This window comes from Brachypodium distachyon, chromosome 3, assembly GCF_000005505.3.
Source record: "Brachypodium distachyon strain Bd21 chromosome 3, Brachypodium_distachyon_v3.0, whole genome shotgun sequence".
Taxonomy (NCBI): Eukaryota; Viridiplantae; Streptophyta; class Magnoliopsida; order Poales; family Poaceae; genus Brachypodium; species Brachypodium distachyon.
The window spans coordinates 57,081,245-57,099,444 of NC_016133.3; the positions used below are offsets into that span (position 1 = coordinate 57,081,245).

General features: G+C 52.4%; 3 protein-coding genes across 3 annotated transcripts; 2 read left to right on the forward strand and 1 right to left on the reverse strand.

Annotated features, from left to right (window-relative positions):
- The first annotated feature begins 712 nt into the window (after positions 1-712).
- Positions 713-3,691, forward strand: LOC100823891 (glucan endo-1,3-beta-glucosidase 12). Its single transcript, XM_010238594.3, has 3 exons — positions 713-884; positions 1,014-2,390; positions 3,331-3,691. The coding sequence occupies exons 1-3, from the start codon at positions 809-811 to the stop codon at positions 3,363-3,365; spliced, it is 1,488 nt and encodes a 495-aa protein (XP_010236896.1). The 5' UTR covers positions 713-808; the 3' UTR covers positions 3,366-3,691.
- Positions 3,692-4,928: 1,237 nt separating this feature from the next.
- LOC100826865 (1-aminocyclopropane-1-carboxylate oxidase 1) lies at positions 4,929-7,430 on the reverse strand. The gene is made up of 3 exons (XM_003570497.4): positions 7,175-7,430; positions 6,661-6,890; positions 4,929-5,880 (listed from the first exon to the last, which is right to left on the reverse strand). The coding sequence occupies exons 1-3, from the start codon at positions 7,301-7,303 to the stop codon at positions 5,238-5,240; spliced, it is 1,002 nt and encodes a 333-aa protein (XP_003570545.1). The 5' UTR covers positions 7,304-7,430; the 3' UTR covers positions 4,929-5,237.
- Positions 7,431-15,004: 7,574 nt separating this feature from the next.
- LOC100824200 lies at positions 15,005-18,050 on the forward strand. Its single transcript, XM_003572983.4, has 7 exons — positions 15,005-15,262; positions 15,363-15,456; positions 16,004-16,061; positions 16,177-16,220; positions 16,344-16,492; positions 16,831-16,852; positions 17,156-18,050. The coding sequence occupies exons 1-7, from the start codon at positions 15,045-15,047 to the stop codon at positions 17,768-17,770; spliced, it is 1,200 nt and encodes a 399-aa protein (XP_003573031.2). The 5' UTR covers positions 15,005-15,044; the 3' UTR covers positions 17,771-18,050.
- Positions 18,051-18,200: the final 150 nt, after the last annotated feature.

An 18,200-nucleotide genomic window follows, 5' to 3' on the forward strand; every position in this document is an offset into this window, starting at 1 on the left:
TATATCTAGATGCTTTTTTAGGCATAGATACATTTATATTTGGACAAATTTGAGTGAGTTAATATGTGACGGGGTATATACACGTAATACAACTATGGTCTCCTGCTCTGATAGCCGCCCATTGGCCACAAGTTTAACAAGTAAAGTGCAGATCCGAGAGCTGCCAAAAAAAAATTGCAGATACAAGACCCATACCCAACAAATTTTCCTTCTAGTGCCATTTTCTGCCCGAACGAAAAAAAGGTGATCGAGGAGTTAAAAGGGAAATAAAAAAGCACCGCCTAGGAGCCGTTGAGAACGAGTAATTACGCGACGCGATCGGCATTGATCGCCCACTAACTACCTCTACCAGTAACAATCCAGCTGATCCGGCCGTACTGCGGGTAGGTCCGGTCGTGCAGGCAGCAACGGTTACCAAAGCCGGGGATCAGAGGGACCCTTTTTCCTACAACACCCGGCGCTCACGCTCCCCGCGCCTTCTTCCTTTCCACTTCCCCACTAATCCAATCACCTTCCGGATCCCCTGCGCGCACTAGCAGCACTCACCGAACAGGGCACACGAGACCACAGCCACTCATTTCTCTCCACGTCACCCCACGAACGAAACCCAGCTCTCGCTACTGCATTAGTGCAGACCCGACCACTTCCCAACTCTCCCGACCCGGCCCCACCCCGCAGCCACCCGGCTTCCCCGCCATAAATCCTCGCCCCCCGCCCTTTCCATTCCATCCTCTGCCCCGGCTTCCCTTCCGTCTCCATTTGCTCTGCCTTGTCGGAGCCGCAGCCGCAGAGCAGAGCAGAGCATACCATGGCTCACCCCAGCGCCCGCCTCCTCTTCGCCGCCGCGGCAGCACTGTCCCTGCTATTCTTCTTCTCCACCTCAGGTAAACCAACCAACTAACCAGCTACATTAGCCACGACGGACGCGCGTGCAAGGCGTGAGCGACATTTTTGTCGGTACTAACAAGCAATCCACAGTATGTTTCACTGACGAATGTTGGTTGTGCTTGCAGAGGCGGGCACGGTGGGCGTGAACTGGGGGCGGGTGGCGAACGACCTGCCGAGCCCGGCATCCGTGGTGAGCCTCCTCAAGCAGCACGGCATCACGCAGGTGAAGCTCTACGACACGGAACCCGCCGTGCTCCGCGCGCTGGCCAACACGGGCGTCAAGGTCATCGTGGCGCTCCCCAACGAGCAGGTGGCCGCGGCCGCCCGGCGCCCGTCCTACGCGCTGGCATGGGTGCGCCGCAACGTGGCGGCATACTACCCCGCCACGCAGATCCAGGGCGTGGCCGTCGGCAACGAGGTGTTCGCCACGGCCGGCAACGTCACGGCCCAGCTCGTTCCCGCCATGGCTAACATCCACGCCGCGCTGCAGAGGCTCAACCTCGATAAAGCCGTCAAGGTTTCTTCCCCCATCGCGCTCACGGCCCTGGCTTCGTCCTACCCGCCCTCGGCTGGCGTGTTCAGGGAAGAGCTCGCGCAGGCGGTCATGAAGCCGATGCTGGACTTCTTGTCCCAGACGGGCTCCTACCTCATGGTGAACGCCTACCCGTTCTTCGCCTACGCGGAGAACGCGGGCGTCATCTCGCTCGACTACGCGCTGTTCCGCCCGAATGCCGGCGAGCTGGACGCCGGGAGCGGGCTCAAGTACTACAGCCTCCTGGACGCGCAGCTGGACGCCGTGTTCGCGGCCGTCGGCAAGCTCGGCGGCAACGCCTACAATGGCGTGCGGCTCGTTGTGTCCGAGACCGGGTGGCCGTCGAAAGGGGACGCCAAGGAGACCGGCGCGGCCGCGAGCAATGCGGAAGCCTACAACGGCAACCTCGTGCGGCGCGTGCTGTCGGGCAACGCGGGCACGCCGCGCCGTGGGGATGCCGACATCGACGTGTACCTCTTCGCGCTGTTCAACGAGAACCAGAAGCCCGGGCCGACCTCGGAGCGCAACTACGGCGTCTTCTACCCCAACCAGCAGAAGGTCTACGACGTCGAGTTCGTCCTCGGCGGCGGCGGCGGCGTTGGCGCTGGCGGCAAGGGCAGCAAAGGCAATGGCGGCGGCGGGGGGCTCGGGTGGCAGGACGACGGCAGGAACGGCAATGGTGCCGCCCCAAGTGGCGTCCCGGCAGGGGTGAAGGTGGGGGCGCCGGGGGAGGCGTGGTGCGTGGCGAACGCCATGGCCGGGGAGGCGAGGCTGCACGCGGCGCTCGACTACGCGTGCGGGCCGGGCGGGGCCGACTGCAAGGCCATCCAGCCCGGGGCGGCGTGCTTCGAGCCCAACACCATGGTGTCGCACGCCTCCTACGCCTTCAATGACTATTACCAGCGGAAAGGACGCTCCATCGGCACCTGCGACTTCGCCGGCGCCGCCTACGTCGTCAACCAGGCACCAAGTGAGTTCCCTCGTTCGCTCACCTTCTCATCCTGCTTCGCTCGCTCAAACTGCTCATAGTCGTAGCTTGTCTGCAAATTATTGCTCGTACGGTATGTACATTCCGTTGCTTGGATCACAATGCAAACTGTAGGTGCTAGACAACACACACGATTTTTACTCCTAATCCGGTACCTTTCGTGCATAAGTAAGAAACATACAACACGACATAGTAAGTACCACGGTGTGTTTTAGTGTTTATGTGTGTTTCGGTAAAAAAGTTGAGTGGGAACCCACCATCTAATCACCAGACATCCCGTACCAGCTACTGGTACTATAAACGGTGATTTTACAGATACTACTCGGGTCACGTTTCAAATCATGGACGCAAAGGGGCTTTGTGTTTGTACGGGAATGATTCCCGGCTCTTTAATCAGCCCCCACATACCCACTCTGTCACGCACGCCTGCCCCGGTTAACTAGCTATAGCACTCCATGTGACCAAAATCTGTACTGCGATTTGCACATCAGCACTGTCATTTAAGGTCGTGTTTTAAGTATCTGCATTGGATCCGAACCTGACGTTCTTCTAGCTTCATTGAGCCATGATTAAGCGTGCTGCGTTGCTAGTCAGGCCTGAGAGTTATGGCAGTGAGGAGACGGAGTCAGCTCATCTCGCAGGTCGACATGACATGACACGTCCTGTGTTCTTTAACTCCTCGACCATTGGAATGCGTGCCATGTCTGGAGGTCGCCTACGGCGGTCGCCGCTTTCATGGTTCCTCGGCTGCTCTGTGCTAGTTCGCGTACGAGTAGGTTGCACATTTCTTTACTCTGCTTGTCCCAGCACTAGCACCGGTATTCATGTTCACGTTGGAGAACAAAGAGTTTTTATACAAAGATGTTTGAAGTTTTAAGCTGTGGATCTTACTGGGTGTTCGTGTTTGTTCCCTTGTTTACAGAGATGGGCAAGTGCGAGCTGCCGTCGACGGTCTGAGCCAAACCAGCAACAGTATCCAAGCATGCATCTGGGGATGCGAGAAGATTAAGGAAGGGGTCGGCCAGCGCAGCAGGGAAAGACGGGAGAGGGATGTTGGAATCTCTGCGCCCTTTCGCTCTTTTTCTCCTCGACTCCTGCATCGTCGAGGGTACTACCAGTAGAACGATTCAGTACTGTAGATGTCTTTTCTTTTTTGCAGCCTTGGCTAAATGGGGGATATCTTTGTTTAACTAGTCTCTGTAACTACGCTATTACTAGTACTTTGTTGCTGTAAGCTTTGGTTACTATAGTATATATAGATTAATTTCTAGCCTTTGCGGCCATGTGATGTGAGCCACTGTGGATTGTCTCGACCCGTGATTTTGCTTGGTTTGACTCGTGTCTCCTTCATCGTCGTATCGGGGCTGTCTGTGTGCCGATAATGGTGCTTTGCTTGCAAGTCAATTTGGCTATCGAGTTTCAACTCATGATGGCGGCAGCATCCCTTCTTCTCCGTCCTGCTCGTGCAGTGTCAATGTCTTGCTTTTTACACATGCTGGAGTTGGTACCAATTGCAATGGCAGTCTGGTTAGGAATTTGGGCACTGAACCTGAAAAAGCTCGAAATTTTGGGTGCGGAATGCCCAAACCGGGAGAAATTTCGTCGCAGAGACTACTTTGAAAAGCGCAAGGGGGCCACAAAGCAACATCGCTTTTCACAGTATTTTCCCCATTGGATCTGGATCAAGTATTTGAGCTAGCAACTTCCGGCCGCAGGTAGGAGATCTGCGGTTCTCTTCTCCGTCGCGCCACATGTTCTCTGAGTACGTTGGGCACACAGCATGACACATACGTTGCCACCACGCGCAGTGTGCTCCAGGAACGGCTTGGAATCACGTGGGTGGGTGACCTCCGGGCATGAGCTCTGCCTGGGACGAGACCGGCTGCCTCCTCGGCGTGTGCATGTGAAGGAGGAAGCTGCCAATTGGAGTCGGTGCCCGGCCGGGCTCTGGACCAGGACCAGGACCACCAGTCCACCACGATCGGAGGAAAGAGAAGGGAATATCGGCTCGGACTTTTTTTTTTCACCGATCGAGATGATCTCTTTTGCGCACGTCACCCTGCGGTGAAAACCGTGCCCCAGGACCATGCACGCACATGCGAGTTTTGGGTTGCATGCAAGCACACAGCTGTACAGATTGTCATCAGTACATGTGGCACTTTTCTGTTTGAATCTTTGACCAGTACGTGTAGCTGGGCTCGTTTCGATCTGTTTCCGTGCCTCCGTTTCGTTCGTTTCTCCTGTTAACTAGCAGGCCCACTAAATATCCTAGCCCACTAGCCCAGTATGGAATTATTGCAGGCCTGGAAACTAGCAGGCCTATAAGTAAGCCAAGTTGGGAAAAATTGCAGCCTTGTTGCTCGTGTACTCGCCTCGCCCGGTCTGGAAACTAGCAGGCCCAAAAGTAAATCCCCTTCGTTGGATTCTTAGGCCCGTGAAACATATGAGATCGAACCTGAGGTCGCGACTGGCATAAAAGGAGTCGAGAGAAAGCCATTACTAGACTGCACGAGGCCCATGTAAGGCGCGGCCCGGTTCATGGCCATACAGGTATATACAGGCAGACACTGATCTGATCTGATGCACGCGACAAACGTATTTGCACGTTGCACGACCACGAGCTCGATTACACGACTCCTGCCACACACAAATTCAGGGCACGATTGCTACAACATTACATTACTATACACACACGCACAACACACCAGTGACACCACACACACAACAGGGTTTTATCTGCCGTACACAACGTACAATACCTTTTTTTTCCCAGCAGGATACACATGCACAAACCACAATTCACTTACTACTGCTGCACTTCAGTACCGTTCACGCGGTGGCAATGGGCGCGTCGACGACGACGGCGGCCGAGGACTTCATGGCCTGGAACCTCGGCTCCTTGGCCTCGAACTTGTGGCGAACATACAAGTCCATATAGTCCTCGAACACGAACCTCGGGTACACCTCCTCCTCCTTCACACCCTCCTTCTTCTCCTTCCCCGCAACGAGCTCCTTGGCCGGGAAAATCACGGCATCAGCGCCGGGGTTATAGAACGAGGCGATCGACATGCGGTTCCCGTCGGCACGGGTGCGAACCCGGTGCATGACGCTCTTGTACCTCCCGTTGGTGATCACCTCGAGCTGGTCCCCGACGTTGACCACCACGGCGTGCCGCATCGGCGGCACGTCCACCCAGCGGCCGTCCTTGAGCAGCTGCAGCCCGCTGACCTGGTCGTCCTGGAACAGCAGGATCACGCCACCGGCGTCCGTGTGCGCCCGCAGCCCGTCCACCAGGTCGGGCCGCGGGCACGGCGGGTAGCTGCTCACCTTGGTCCCGAACGTCGGGAGGCCCCCGGACCCGGCGAAGGCCTTCTTCAGGTAGCCTTGCTCCAGGCCCAGGTTCTCGCAGAGGATGTCCAGGAGACGCTCTGCTAGCTTCTCGATCTCCGTCGCGAACTCCTTCATCACTCGCCTGTCGTCACATGCAGCATACGGATATGACTTGTGAGTGAGTACATACACACAATAGGAAAGGCAATTAAGGGTGGTTTGTTTTGGACATCCCAGCAAGTAGTTGTGTGTTGACGGTGATCAGTTGCTAAAAGTTTCCGGAAGGCCGTGAATCGCTGGCTGAAAAGGAGATTCGAGGCGTGTTGGTTACTGTACTTAGGATTCGACCGATGTGGCTCGATCTTATCTGTTTGTTGTTGTCAGTATCGTACTATATCCGTTGCATACGTGTCTGTTTTCAGAGCGAGATCTCTGTTGCGAGCTGTCGCTGGGACAGAGTGCTTGAAGAAAATGACACCACGGGGGTGTTGATCGACGGTAAAAACGAGTAGGGACTTGCTTTCTATAAATTCTCTTCTGTTCATAATTGCCACGTGCAGTCTGTAATTCTTTCATAGGAGTTTCTACGTCAGGTGTGGCTTTGGTTGATGCGATCAGTACAGAATGTTTGGTCAGGCGTAAGCCTAGCAACAGGCTTCTTCGTCAAGCTTTTCAGCTCTGCTTTATTAACTGACGGAGTACTAAACAAAGCGAGCAAGACAAGACCCAAAGCTTCAAACTAGAGTTGAATTATGGAACCAGACACCTCCGATTAAAAAACTGATAATAATCTCAGTGCGCGCCTTTGCAGCTTAAGTACTAATTTCTGTCAAAACGCTGACGCTGTCCATTGGGCCCTTGGAAGAAGGAAAAAAACACTAAGAATGATTAATCCAGCAGGAGTACGTGCGTGCGTGCGTACCTGTAGTGGTCGTCGAGGTCAGGGAGGTCGGCGAGGTTGGAGGCCGGGAGGTGGCGGACGAAGAAGGTGCTCTCCCAGTCCACGTCCTTCACGTCGGCGCCCTTCTCGCCGGCCTCCAGCGTCCGCGCCGCGAACTCCTGGAACTTGTGCTCCCGGCACTCTGCGTAGTGCGCCTTGGTCACCCGCTCCACCTCGTCCATCAGCTCGTGCGAGATGCCATGGTTCAGCAGCTGCGCAACACATACAGAAACCTTTAGGAACGGGCCAACTGAAAGTAGTAATTAGCACGAGCTTCATCATGGACGTACGCGACAGGTGTAGTATATTGAGGCGATAAAAATTCAGTTAACTGGTTGGACGGGCTAGCTAGTGCATGGCGAATACGAATATAGGCGGGCGGGCCTAGCTTTGCTTTCTGGCCATAGACTAATTAGCAGCAGCTAGCGGTTGAAAATGGAGATGTGTTTAGGAAATTAGGATCAAGTTATTCATCATGTTGGTGGCATATATGCACCTCGAAGAAGCCCCAATTCTCGCAGGCGTCGCGGATAACCTCCATGGCCGCGCCCCTCTCCTCGGTCTCCAGCTTCTCCATGCTGATCACCGGGAAGCTCAACGGGGCATCAGCATCGCTTGCTGCCATCTCTATCTCTGAACCTTCTCACTCTCTGTAGATATGCGTGCTTGTGTTGCAGCTGGCTGGCTGCAGGCTAGAGCTTAAGACGAGCGAGCTAGTATGTGTGTTGTTCGCACTGAGGCTGGTGGTGGCGATGGAGTGCCCAATTTATAGGCCGCGCCCGCGCACGCACGGGCCAGCGCACATCGGCTGAAATGTCGACCCAGCCGGCCGGGACGTGTACGAGATTACGATTGGCAGCTTAATTAATGACTAGTTTAGTCAGGTGGAATCTAAGTATAGGCCGGGGAACAAACTTAAAGCAGTCTGGACGACGTAGCAACGCCTGGTTAACGAACAAAATCGATTGGATCAGCGTCCGCAGCCGCAAGTTCGTGTAGGTTACCGGACATATCCAAGTTCTCTCCGAGAATATTGCTTCTTGCTAATAGCCGACGCCTGATGGAGACGGATCAGTAGCATAATACTGTGTAGTACAGTAGCTATATCATGATAGTGTACTACGTCGGCTAGCTAGGCAGCTACTTATTCTATATACCCAACCTAGTATTAGTAACTAAGTGCATGTTGAACTTGTATGTAACGTACGGATCGAGTTGTCCGTTACTTTATGGGTTGACAATGACAAGGTTAGGCCTAGTACACCCTGCATGACACGCCCCCGGCCACGATCAGTATAGTGGAGTTTTTGCTGTCAACAATTTTGTGAACACAACATGGATACATATCCATCACTTGACTGGGAAATTAAGCTAGTTGCTGGCCGGGGACATGGATCATGCACTGCATATGACGATGTGAAACAGGGCACGTACGCGCTCGACCTATCTATAGCCATCGATCTGGAAGGCTAGCCAGTTGCTAGTAACTTTTTTGGGGGGGCAATGTTTACCTGAATGGCATAGCACTGTCCTGCACTTATTGTGTCTTGGGCGCCCCTGAGGCCTGGACTAGTGCTGGATTAAAGTTGGGGAACAGGAGCACCATTCATGCTCCTAGTAAGTTCAGTGTGTGCGTGTGAGTGGTGCTCGGCAGCTATGGACGGGACACCAGGACAGGCCAGGCCAGACCCCTGCCATGTCCTCGACCCATCGGTGGTCTGGTCAGATTGTCCCTTCTGTAGTGCGTGTCACCTCTGCTTTCCTTCCCAGCCCCCGGCCGGTAGGGGCCGGGTGAAACGTTAGCTAGCTAGCTAGCTTAGTTCGGCCGTGCCAAATCCATCAGCTCCGATCTCCTGTCACTGGACCACACTGGCAATCTCTGAAAAGTTTACTGTCTTGGTAGCTCTCGGTGCGACGACGGCGCATGGTCAGGCTGACAGCGTGAACTGGGCACTTTGTCGGGCAATTCATTCATCTTATCCTTCTGTAGTTTCTACCAGCTGCACCGCAGGACCAAAGCTCGGTGGACGGCTTGCTTTTCCCCGGCCTTGTCTCGATACATTTACGAGCCAGCTTTGGGGGCGGCGGAACAAAGTGAATGGACGTGGCTATGTACCTGCTTGGGGAAAGCAAAGGATCAAAAGCTACAACCGGAGAAAAGGCTCAATCGCGGTACTGGATTTCATTGGGCTTCAGTGCACGCTGACTGGCCACGTACTTTGTTGATGGACGAAACGAAGCAGTGGGTAGTAAGATTTTTTTTTTAACCGGTAGAACTGCTGGAGTTCAGGTATGGCTGTTTGATCGACGTTTCAATCATTCCATGGCATTTGTAAACATGGAGACGAGCCTTTCTAAATATAGCATCAAGAAGTCTTGTACATGCTGTATTTTCTTGCGAGGACTAAATATAGTGCTGACCTAGCTGGCCACCATTTTTCGGGCAGCTTTAAGACAAAATCGGGCAGCTATATGGCCACCTTTAAAAGGATGAAAAATGGCAGAGATTGGCATTTGGCAAGTTGCATGGCTTAGCTAGCTGGCTAGCCAGTATGCGTGAAATGTACTCGCGCGCTGGGGACAGCATTGGTGGCCACTGGCCATGTACAAGATCAAATATAGTCCTTGCACAATAAACCCACAATAACAGCTCTCAAGCTGTGCTGCCTATGGCTGATATACTCTTTCTTATAACGAATCCACGTACATGTACGTTATACCCTATGCGTGCTGCTATAATCCGGGCGGGCCATCTCTGTGCAGCGTGACTGGGCTTCACCCGTGCGGACCAATCCGAATCGACCACGGGTGATCCTGTTGCCACTAGTCTTGGAGCTGATCGAGCAGCTGTCGACTCGGAGCTGTTTCCGTCCCGACTTCCGGTCCATCTACCCGTTGCCGTCTCCCTAGCCACGGCAAGATCGATCGAACAGCTATACCTTTTTTTCTTCTTCTAAGGAACCATAGATTTTAGTTTCCGGGATCTCGCAAGCTAGCTAGCTAGCCGCGCGCATGGGGAGGCATGCGCCGCCAGTGGGCTAGTGTCGATCGACCGGCCACTCGTGCACTCGTCCCGGCACGCGCGACGTTGCGAAGAGTCCGTGTCACGTACGTACGTAGGTACGGGGTGCCCCGGTCGAAAGAGAATCTGGGGCTTGCGCGAGCCATCTGGCCGGCCGGCGAAAGTTAGTTGGTTAACGCATCAAATCCCCACGCGCGCGTGCATGCAGTGCTGTCGCTGTGTTAAAGGAAAGTAAGGAACGTCGACGTACGTGTGGAGATTTGATTCCGTTGGCACGAAATCGCGGGCCGCGCGAGAGTCAAAGATTCAGATCACGGCCGCTTGGCCGCGAGTAGCTGCAGCAAAAAAAGAAAAAAAGCTCGGCCGTTACGCCAGAAAAGTCAGAGAGGCGGAAAGACACAAAATGGGATCATATCGATTGATCTCAAGTTTTCTCAAACCGAAAGAGCTTTCGGCCGAGCTGATCGTCGATGGCAATAACATGATCAGAAGTGTTAATTTATCACCCGCCAAACCCCGGCCGCTGACCAGTGGCAGGTCGATGATCTGCCCAGTAGGAGAGTAGTTCAAATGCAAAAAATAATTAGCACGTCTAACGACTCTGGCAGCGAAACTGGATGAGGAACGAGGACGACGCCGAAAAGATTTTCCGGCCATAGCTGACCTCTGTAGCGCCCGTTCAATGTTCATACTGGAACGAAAACGAATACGTTTGTGGCACACGCGCGCTGCAGCTGGTTAATTAACTAAGCCGTTGCATTGCAGTGTTGCTTTAGCGTGCTCTGCATGCGCCGCCGCGCTCGTGCGATTTGTACCTACCACTGCCTTCTATACTGCCGTACGTCGACCAGAGGATGTTAATTAAGACCAGGAGCTCGGGACCCACCCGAGAAGTACCTAGAAACAAAAGCTGTTTCCGTCGGATTGTGTTGTCGGCAACGCGCACGCGATGAATCAAAGAGCTAGAACCTAGCTCAAGATAACATGGATTGCGCTGTTACGTTCGTCCATCCAAAGCAATGCTTCTCGTGCATCGTTGGGTCTTTAAATTTTTTACCGGGTACGTCCTTGTCAACATTGTTCCTTAGCGATCTATTCCTAGTCAACAAGTGGACAGCACATGACAATGTATACGCGCCGCGCGACAGCTCTGTCCACTATCCATGGTTTTCATTAGATGCTACTAGAGCACTCTCACATGCATTTTCGGTTCTACTCTCGCTGTCAAGTCTGGTTCTCGCTGTGCTATATTATCTCGCACCGGCCGGAGCACGTCCCAAAGAATGGAAGAACTAACCGTAATTCTACGGTTTACATTCAGAGATGAAGAAACATTGCATTTTCGTTGCATTATCTCTCCCCCTCACGCAAAGCGCGATCTATCACACCACAATCAATTAATACTTTTACAACCTGCGGATGGTCCAGAAACTTATTCGATCCCCAATACTACCATCTACCAATCTTAAGTTTGGATAGCACACACGTGAGTTTATTTTCGGGATTGCAATCTAGGTACATATGCTCTCCGGTAGCTTGCTGCTGCTGCCTTTTGGAAAAACTTTTTGCAAAACGGCCTGGAATCCAAATCTAATCCGTCCTAGAGCTAGCTGCTGCCAGGCAGTTCGTAGTGTGCCCCTTCCTTCCCGGAACGCAACCTTAATCCGCCAACGTTTGCTAATTAAAAGGAATTTTTCCTGCCACTTTCCGCAACAGAACACTCGCTTTACAAAAGCAGAATGCTGCGATCGATCGATATTCCCTTGGGATAAGATTGTTCCTCTTGGACAAGCCCGGCAGCTTCGTCTGTATAATTTGTGTGGCAATTGGCATGTGTGATGACGCTTGTTAATTGATAGCTAGTGCACGAATCATTTCCGCCAGCAGACACTAATTCGGGGGTCGCCACCTTGGAGACGCATGCGTAGATTTATATTTTGCACAGATGCTCCTATTATCTATATACCCTCATGGCAGAATTCCAGATTCGGGAGAAAGTAAGTAAGCACCCATTCCATAAAGAAAGCTTCATTGGTGACATGCAAGTGGAATTGGCGCTAGTGCCTATATAATCTACACTTGTATTAGCATCTAACCGCACAAATTTTCTTGGACATTTCCACTCCCTGACTATCCAACTCAAGCCGATCAAAGATCAGAAACTAAACGCGTGGCACTTGTAACTTCAGGAATAAAGGGAAATGACGAAGATCAGACCAAAACAAGTAGGGTGTGGCTATATTTCGGACGTAATCTCTGTTGATAGTGTTAGAGCTGTCGGATTAGCATATGGACGCCATCGCTACTGCCCCCCTCTGCATCTCCATAGTTCGTTACGAATTTTAGAGCACGATCTATGTATATCCAACAGCCGATCAACCAACTTGTCCTAACTAAAAATTAAACGAAACAAATAAGGCCTAGCTACGAAGCACGCAGTAGATGTGATGACCGGGAGGGAACGAAATTCTCTTGTATAATCGGGCACCATGCTCGATCTCCGGGAAAGCTGGAGGAGAGACGGCCGATCGTGGAGAGAGAGCAGAGATGCCCAGATACTCCTCTGGAAGAAGATAGATAGCGGATCAGCGGCCCATGCGGCGTTGGCGTGCAGTAGCCAGTAGGGCCAGTCCTCCACGGCAGAAAAAAGGAATCACGGGCCGCAAAACAGCCGCCGCACATGCCTCGGGATCGGTCCGGTCGCGTACGTGATCCATCCATGTCCGTACTCTCTTCCCGGCCGATCGGACGGAACGGACCCATGCATGATGGGTGGCTGATCACAGTGAAATTATAAGGGTATGGATATTTTTCTTTTCTTTTTTCTTTCGAAAAGATAAGCGTACGGATATGATTTGTGCGGTGTCTTTTTCTTTCTGTCAGCGAAAACTGTAGCGTGGATTCCGTTTGGTATACAGATATATAGATGCCACGTGCGTTCGTGCGACGGGCCATGCCGAACTATGCAATCATCCGTCCGTCCGTCCAATGGGACCAATGGGATCTGATATCGCCTTTTCCAGGGGACAACCGTGCCGCGACGTCGCGTCCCGTCCATTTGGCCCATTGCCCTGTTTGATTCGCACGCTCAATCACCATCTTCCATATAAACTGTACTAAGAAAAGATGATAACTGTATCTTGGGGCGTACAGGCTGATTAAGTTTTTTTTTGTGTGGGGGGAATACAGGCTAATTAAGTTCACGTTTCAGACAAATGAAAATGGAGACATAAGAGTTCAGACGCAACAGGACTCACGCTTTAGTCAAAAGGCAACCGCGATTTCGTTATATACATGGACTTTGGACGGCAGACGCCATATCCGTTTATAGTTTCGACAAGATAGCTGCAGGTCTTCAGTTTAATGCAGCAACATTCAGGAGTCCACACAACTCAAATCACTAGCTAGGTTACCTTACGACGCTGATGTCGAGCAAAACCTTCTACAACAAGGATCGTGCTCTTTCTAGCTTGAGCTAAACCAAGTTCAGAACATGACACGAGTACTATTTGTCAGTAGTTAAGTAATTAGGTTCACAGCATGTGCACCAAGCAGTGGTTGTCTCTTTAATCCTGCATTCTTCTTCGATTGCGGTCTCTCTTCTGAAATTCTGAACAACTTTTTTAGGTGGGATTCGTCCACTGTTCATTGACAAGCTCTTACAGATTACAAAGCACGATGGTAGGGCAAGTATGGTTTCAGCAAAGAGGAAATCCTTTCGCCCTACAAATAGGTTTCCAGCATGGATGTTTTATACTGTACCATCTGTCTATGTCCTGCACTATACTCGAACGCGACTGGAAACGCGCGCACTGCCTCCTGTCTTGGCCTAACAAATTGGGAATTCTGGTTGGGCGTGCAATAATGCATGTTTAGATTGTGTGTTGTTTGCCTGATTGGGGTTTGCAATTGCCAATGGCGAATACCCTTTCTTGAAAGGTGATTTCCAAATACCGGAAAGAGATGAGATAACCCACTCGAACAAGCTACCAGATTAAACCATGTCTTGTCATTAGATATTGTATTGTACATATCCGCTATATTTGGTTGGTGGAACCTGTAGATGCACATGCACCAGAGAAAAGTTGTGTGGCCCTTCTATAGGCGTCCGTACAATTCATATCTTGCTTTGAAATGCATCAGGTTTGTATACTCATGATAATACGACGATTATTTAGTTTCAAGTCGGGAGGGGACTCGATTGGGTGCTTGCTAACATAGTACTAGCATGTTGTCTTGCAGTCTAACCACTCGATTTAAGTGAACTGGTCGGTTCTGACCATAACCTTAGCAGCTAAGGTACTCTTCCAAGTAGTCAAGTGCTAACTACCCAGTCTTCCAAATTATGAGATGGTCTTGCTTTATTCTAAGTAAAAAAAAATTAATCGACTAAGTTTATAGAAAAAACCATCGACATGTACAACCCTACATTAGTTTCAGAGTAAATTTCAGAAACCATAATTTTTGCGGTAGTCGTATCGCCGGACCGCACTTATCGCAAAAGCACTCACGCATTTTGATACAGTTTGTCTCAAGTAGTCTGAAACCGAGTGGTTTGGCGGTTTCACTTGTTTCCTCACATGTCAGATATTGTTTAGTATGTGTATTGTTTAGTAGGTTGCTGAGGGTGAATGTGTTTGCGTTGTGCTTCGCGTTTAAATTAGCGGCCTGAACCAGTCACCGCAGAAAAAAAGAGGTTGCGCTGGTCGTAAACTGGCCTCGAAGCCTCGTGCTGCCCGTCATCATCAGCTCTAGATCTCCGTTTCCCTGTACTAGCTGGTTACGCTGGGACCGTACCTTCAACGAGCGATGTCACGAACGAGACACGAGTTCATAGTCTTAGCGTGCACATAAAGATGATTGACCTGACAGGCCTCACTCCACGCCACTGCTCCCCTTGCTCCCACAAAGCACCGGGCGTTGCTCTCCAGTCGGTACCAAACCACCGATCATTTTGTCAACGTCCACTGCTATGATCCGGTCACTCGTACCGGTGAACTATGGTCCAGAATCCAGATCGATCACGCCACGACGCCGTGATTGGGCAGACAACACGAAAATTTGAGCTGTTTTCAGTCAAAAACACTCGCGGTGCATCCTGCGTTTCTGCTCCGTGGCGTCTGAACCGAGCTCCGGTAATGCCACTTTCGGGCTTCCGGCTAAAACTTCACCGCGCCAATCGCCATCGACCACATGGCTAGCTAAAACCTTCTTCTCCTCTCCGTAACCGTAATCTCCCACCGTCCTGCTATAAATAACCAGACCGTGCCATGGCCCCGTTCCACAGACCCGTGCTACAAGAGACGCACGCCTGCTGCTGCCGCGACAGGAGACGAGCTAAGCCATGAGGCTGCTGGAGGCTTCACCGAAGCAGAGGGGCCAAGAAACAGAGCAGAAGGACGCCGTCGTCGTGGCAGGCATTGAGGCAGTGTGCGAGCCGTCCCCGCAGCTGATGATGCCGCCGCTCAACTTCGCCATGGTCGACGACGGCATCTTCCGCTCGGGGCTCCCCGCCGCGGCCAACTTCCGGTTCCTGCTCTCCCTCAGCCTCCGCTCCATCGTGTCAGTAGTGCGCTTTGCTTGCCCGTTCTACTCTCATTAATAAACGGAAGTTGATGACTTGATGATGCCTGTGTGCTGACTGCTGGGTTCGTTTCTTCAGGTACCTGTGCCCGGAGCCGTACCCGGAGGAGAACGCGCGGTTCCTCGGGCGCGCCGGGATCAAGCTCCACCACTTCGGCATCCAAGGCCAAAAGGTAAAACACGAGCGATTCGTTCTTACTTTGCTTCCGGTTCCTTCATTTTCCGAGGATGGCGAAACGATCTTTGCATCCAACTGGCCTAGATTGCTTGCTTGGGTGCGCTCTGCTGCATACGTATCACGGTAATTGGATGGCATCAGTTTTTCTTTTCTTTGCTTCTTCTTTTTAAAAGGAAGATGGCACCATCGTGTTAGTCGCAGCGGATGGATAGGTTTGCCTTTTTCTGTACAACGGATCCGGCACTTGCCTTTTTCCTGCGCGCGCTGCTGCATCGCGTCTTGTCGTGTCGTACGTGCCGCGTGTGTGTGATCTGATACAGCTTTCAGCTTCGGTTAGGCAAAACATGGGCCGGCAGCAATGTACATATGTCTCCACTGCAACAACAATGACTCAACGGGAACATATTCCACTGTGATCTTTAAATAGAAATCAATATATTACCGGCCAGTGGAATGCTAAAGGTCGTCGACGCTGGCAAGTTGGCCTTCACTCACAGTTGCCGCGGTCGGCTATTAACAATGAAACATTGCTGCTGCTGCAGGAACCGGTTGTCAACATCCCTGAAGAAACCATCCGAGAGGCGCTAAAAGTCATCCTGGGTATGCTTCTACTACACTTGCATTTTTGTTTACCAAACGACACAAAAATCACACCAAACACATTTGAGATTGATCTGTCATCAACCTTTCTCCTTGAATGCTTCGGCTGATCCAGACGTAAGAAACCACCCATTGCTCATCCACTGCAAGAGAGGCAAGGTATGTAAGGGAACTACGGAAGCCCTTCATTATTCTGCATTGTACAACTCGCACAACATCGATCGAATTCAGTAGTTCCATTCATGACACCCAATTTTCCTCGTATGAATTTTGACGTTTCAGCACCGGACGGGCTGCGTGGTGGGGTGCCTGAGGAAGCTGCAGAAGTGGCGCCTGTCCTCGGTGTTCGACGAGTACCACCATTTCGCGGCGGCCAAGGCGAGGAAGACCGACCAGAGGTTCATGGAACTCTTCGACACCTCAAGCTTGCTGCAGTTCTCGGCCTCGCAGTGCTAAAAGAGCATTCTCAAAACAGTGTTTTCGCCCTTGGGAAGTTACTGGGCTGGGTCTTTTCAAGACATAATAAAATACGGGCCGCCAGAACTCTCGCAGCCCAAACTGCACAAGAAAGTTGTGGCTCGGCCCATGGGCCTCCGAAGCTGAGGCGTCAGGATTCAGGAAAGAATGCGAGGCCCAGAAAGCTGATGCTTTTTATCCCCTAACCACAGTCCCTCCCCACTCCGCTGCGGCAGAAACCCATTCGAGTCGACTCCTCCAAAAACATTCAACCCTAGTCTCCGGCAATGGCCCCGAAGCGCGGCGCCAAGAGCCAGGCCCCGCCGCCGCCGCCGGCGGCCTCCTCCTCCTCGGAGACCGACTCCCGCTCGCGCTCCGAGGAGTCGGAGGACGAAGAGACCGCCCTCGCGTCCCCTCCCCCTCCCACCAGGAACCCGCCGGCGCCGCCGCAGAAGGGCGAGGAGTCCGAGACCACCGACGATGAAGACGAAGAGGAAGAGGAAGAGGAGGACGACGAGGAGGAGGAGCCCGCCCGTGCGGCCCCTGTCACCGCCCCTCCAGTCCCACAGCAGCAAGGCGAGGAATCCGACGAGGAGGGTGAGTCATCTGAGTCCGATGAGGAGGCGCCGCCGCCAGAGCAGGCTGCGAAGATGGAGGCGGAGAAGCTGAAGCCGCCCCCGTCGTCGGGCGAGGCCAAGAAGCCAGGCGGCATCCCCCGCGTCTGGTCCACCGACGACGAGGTCCACATCCTCGAGGCCCTCGTCGCTCACCGCCAGGAGCACGGCGTGCTGCCACAGCCCGACGCTCTCATGGAGGCCCTCGCCGGCAAGCTCGACAACCGAGCCTACGGCAGCAAGGAGCTCCAGTCCAAGCAAGCTACTCTGAGGCAGCGGTACAACAATGCCATCAAGAGGGGTGAGGTGCCGACGAAGGAACACGACCGCCAGCTCTACGACCTCTCCAACATCATATGGGGCAGCGGCAAGACTGCTGCGGCGAAGGCGAACGGCGACGAGCCTAGGAGTTTCGCCGAGATGTGTGAGCTGTACCCATACCTGGCAGAGGAGGTGAAGGAGCTGGAGGCGGGACACCCTGGCCTGTTCAAGAGGGAGTTCGGGAAGATGGACGACGACAAGGCACGAGCGATGGACACCAAGATCAAGAGGCAGAGGCTGGTGCAGATGAAGGTGGAGATGCGCCGCGGCGACCTCGCCAAGGAGGTGAGAAAGACACTCATCGAGCTGCTCGACTGAAGGGGGCAGGCTGGTAACCAAACTTACTGGGGATCACTGGAAATTGATATTTTGTGCTAGAACTGCAAATTGTGGCGTGTTTGGTGGTATAAGGATGTTTGTGTGCGACGAGAGTGTATGCTAGAACTCCAGACTCCAGAGTACTATGTTTTGGTGGTGTTAGATTGTTTCTCTGATGATATAGTCCATGGTGCAAGTTTATTTCCTATTTTCGTATGATTAGGGAGACAGGTAGTCCAACATTCAGAAAACTGGTGCAAGAGTATTTCTTATTTCCGTATGATCAGAGCATCCCCGGTTAAATGAAACCAGTAGAGTGTGCAACATTCAGAAAACTGAAAGGAACAAGAAGAAAGCTGTATACTCCCTCCGATCCATGATAGTGTCGCTGATTTAGTTGGCACTTATATGCATCGGAGGGAGTAGATGT

Coding starts and splice junctions, on each gene's coding strand:
- LOC100824200 (XM_003572983.4), top strand. CDS start 15,045: ATGAGGCTGCTGGAGGCTTCACCGAAGCAGAGGGGCCAAGAAACAGAG. Junction 15,457..16,003: donor TCGGCATCCAAGGCCAAAAG/GTAAAACACGAG, acceptor CTGCTGCTGCAG/GAACCGGTTGTCAACATCCC. Junction 16,221..16,343: donor TCCACTGCAAGAGAGGCAAG/GTATGTAAGGGA, acceptor TTGACGTTTCAG/CACCGGACGGGCTGCGTGGT.
- LOC100826865 (XM_003570497.4), bottom strand. CDS start 7,303: ATGGCAGCAAGCGATGCTGATGCCCCGTTGAGCTTCCCGGTGATCAGC. Junction 6,891..7,174: donor AGAATTGGGGCTTCTTCGAG/GTGCATATATGC, acceptor TGTGTTGCGCAG/CTGCTGAACCATGGCATCTC. Junction 5,881..6,660: donor GACCTCGACGACCACTACAG/GTACGCACGCAC, acceptor ATGTGACGACAG/GCGAGTGATGAAGGAGTTCG.
- LOC100823891 (XM_010238594.3), top strand. CDS start 809: ATGGCTCACCCCAGCGCCCGCCTCCTCTTCGCCGCCGCGGCAGCACTG. Junction 885..1,013: donor ATTCTTCTTCTCCACCTCAG/GTAAACCAACCA, acceptor TTGTGCTTGCAG/AGGCGGGCACGGTGGGCGTG. Junction 2,391..3,330: donor CGTCGTCAACCAGGCACCAA/GTGAGTTCCCTC, acceptor CCTTGTTTACAG/AGATGGGCAAGTGCGAGCTG.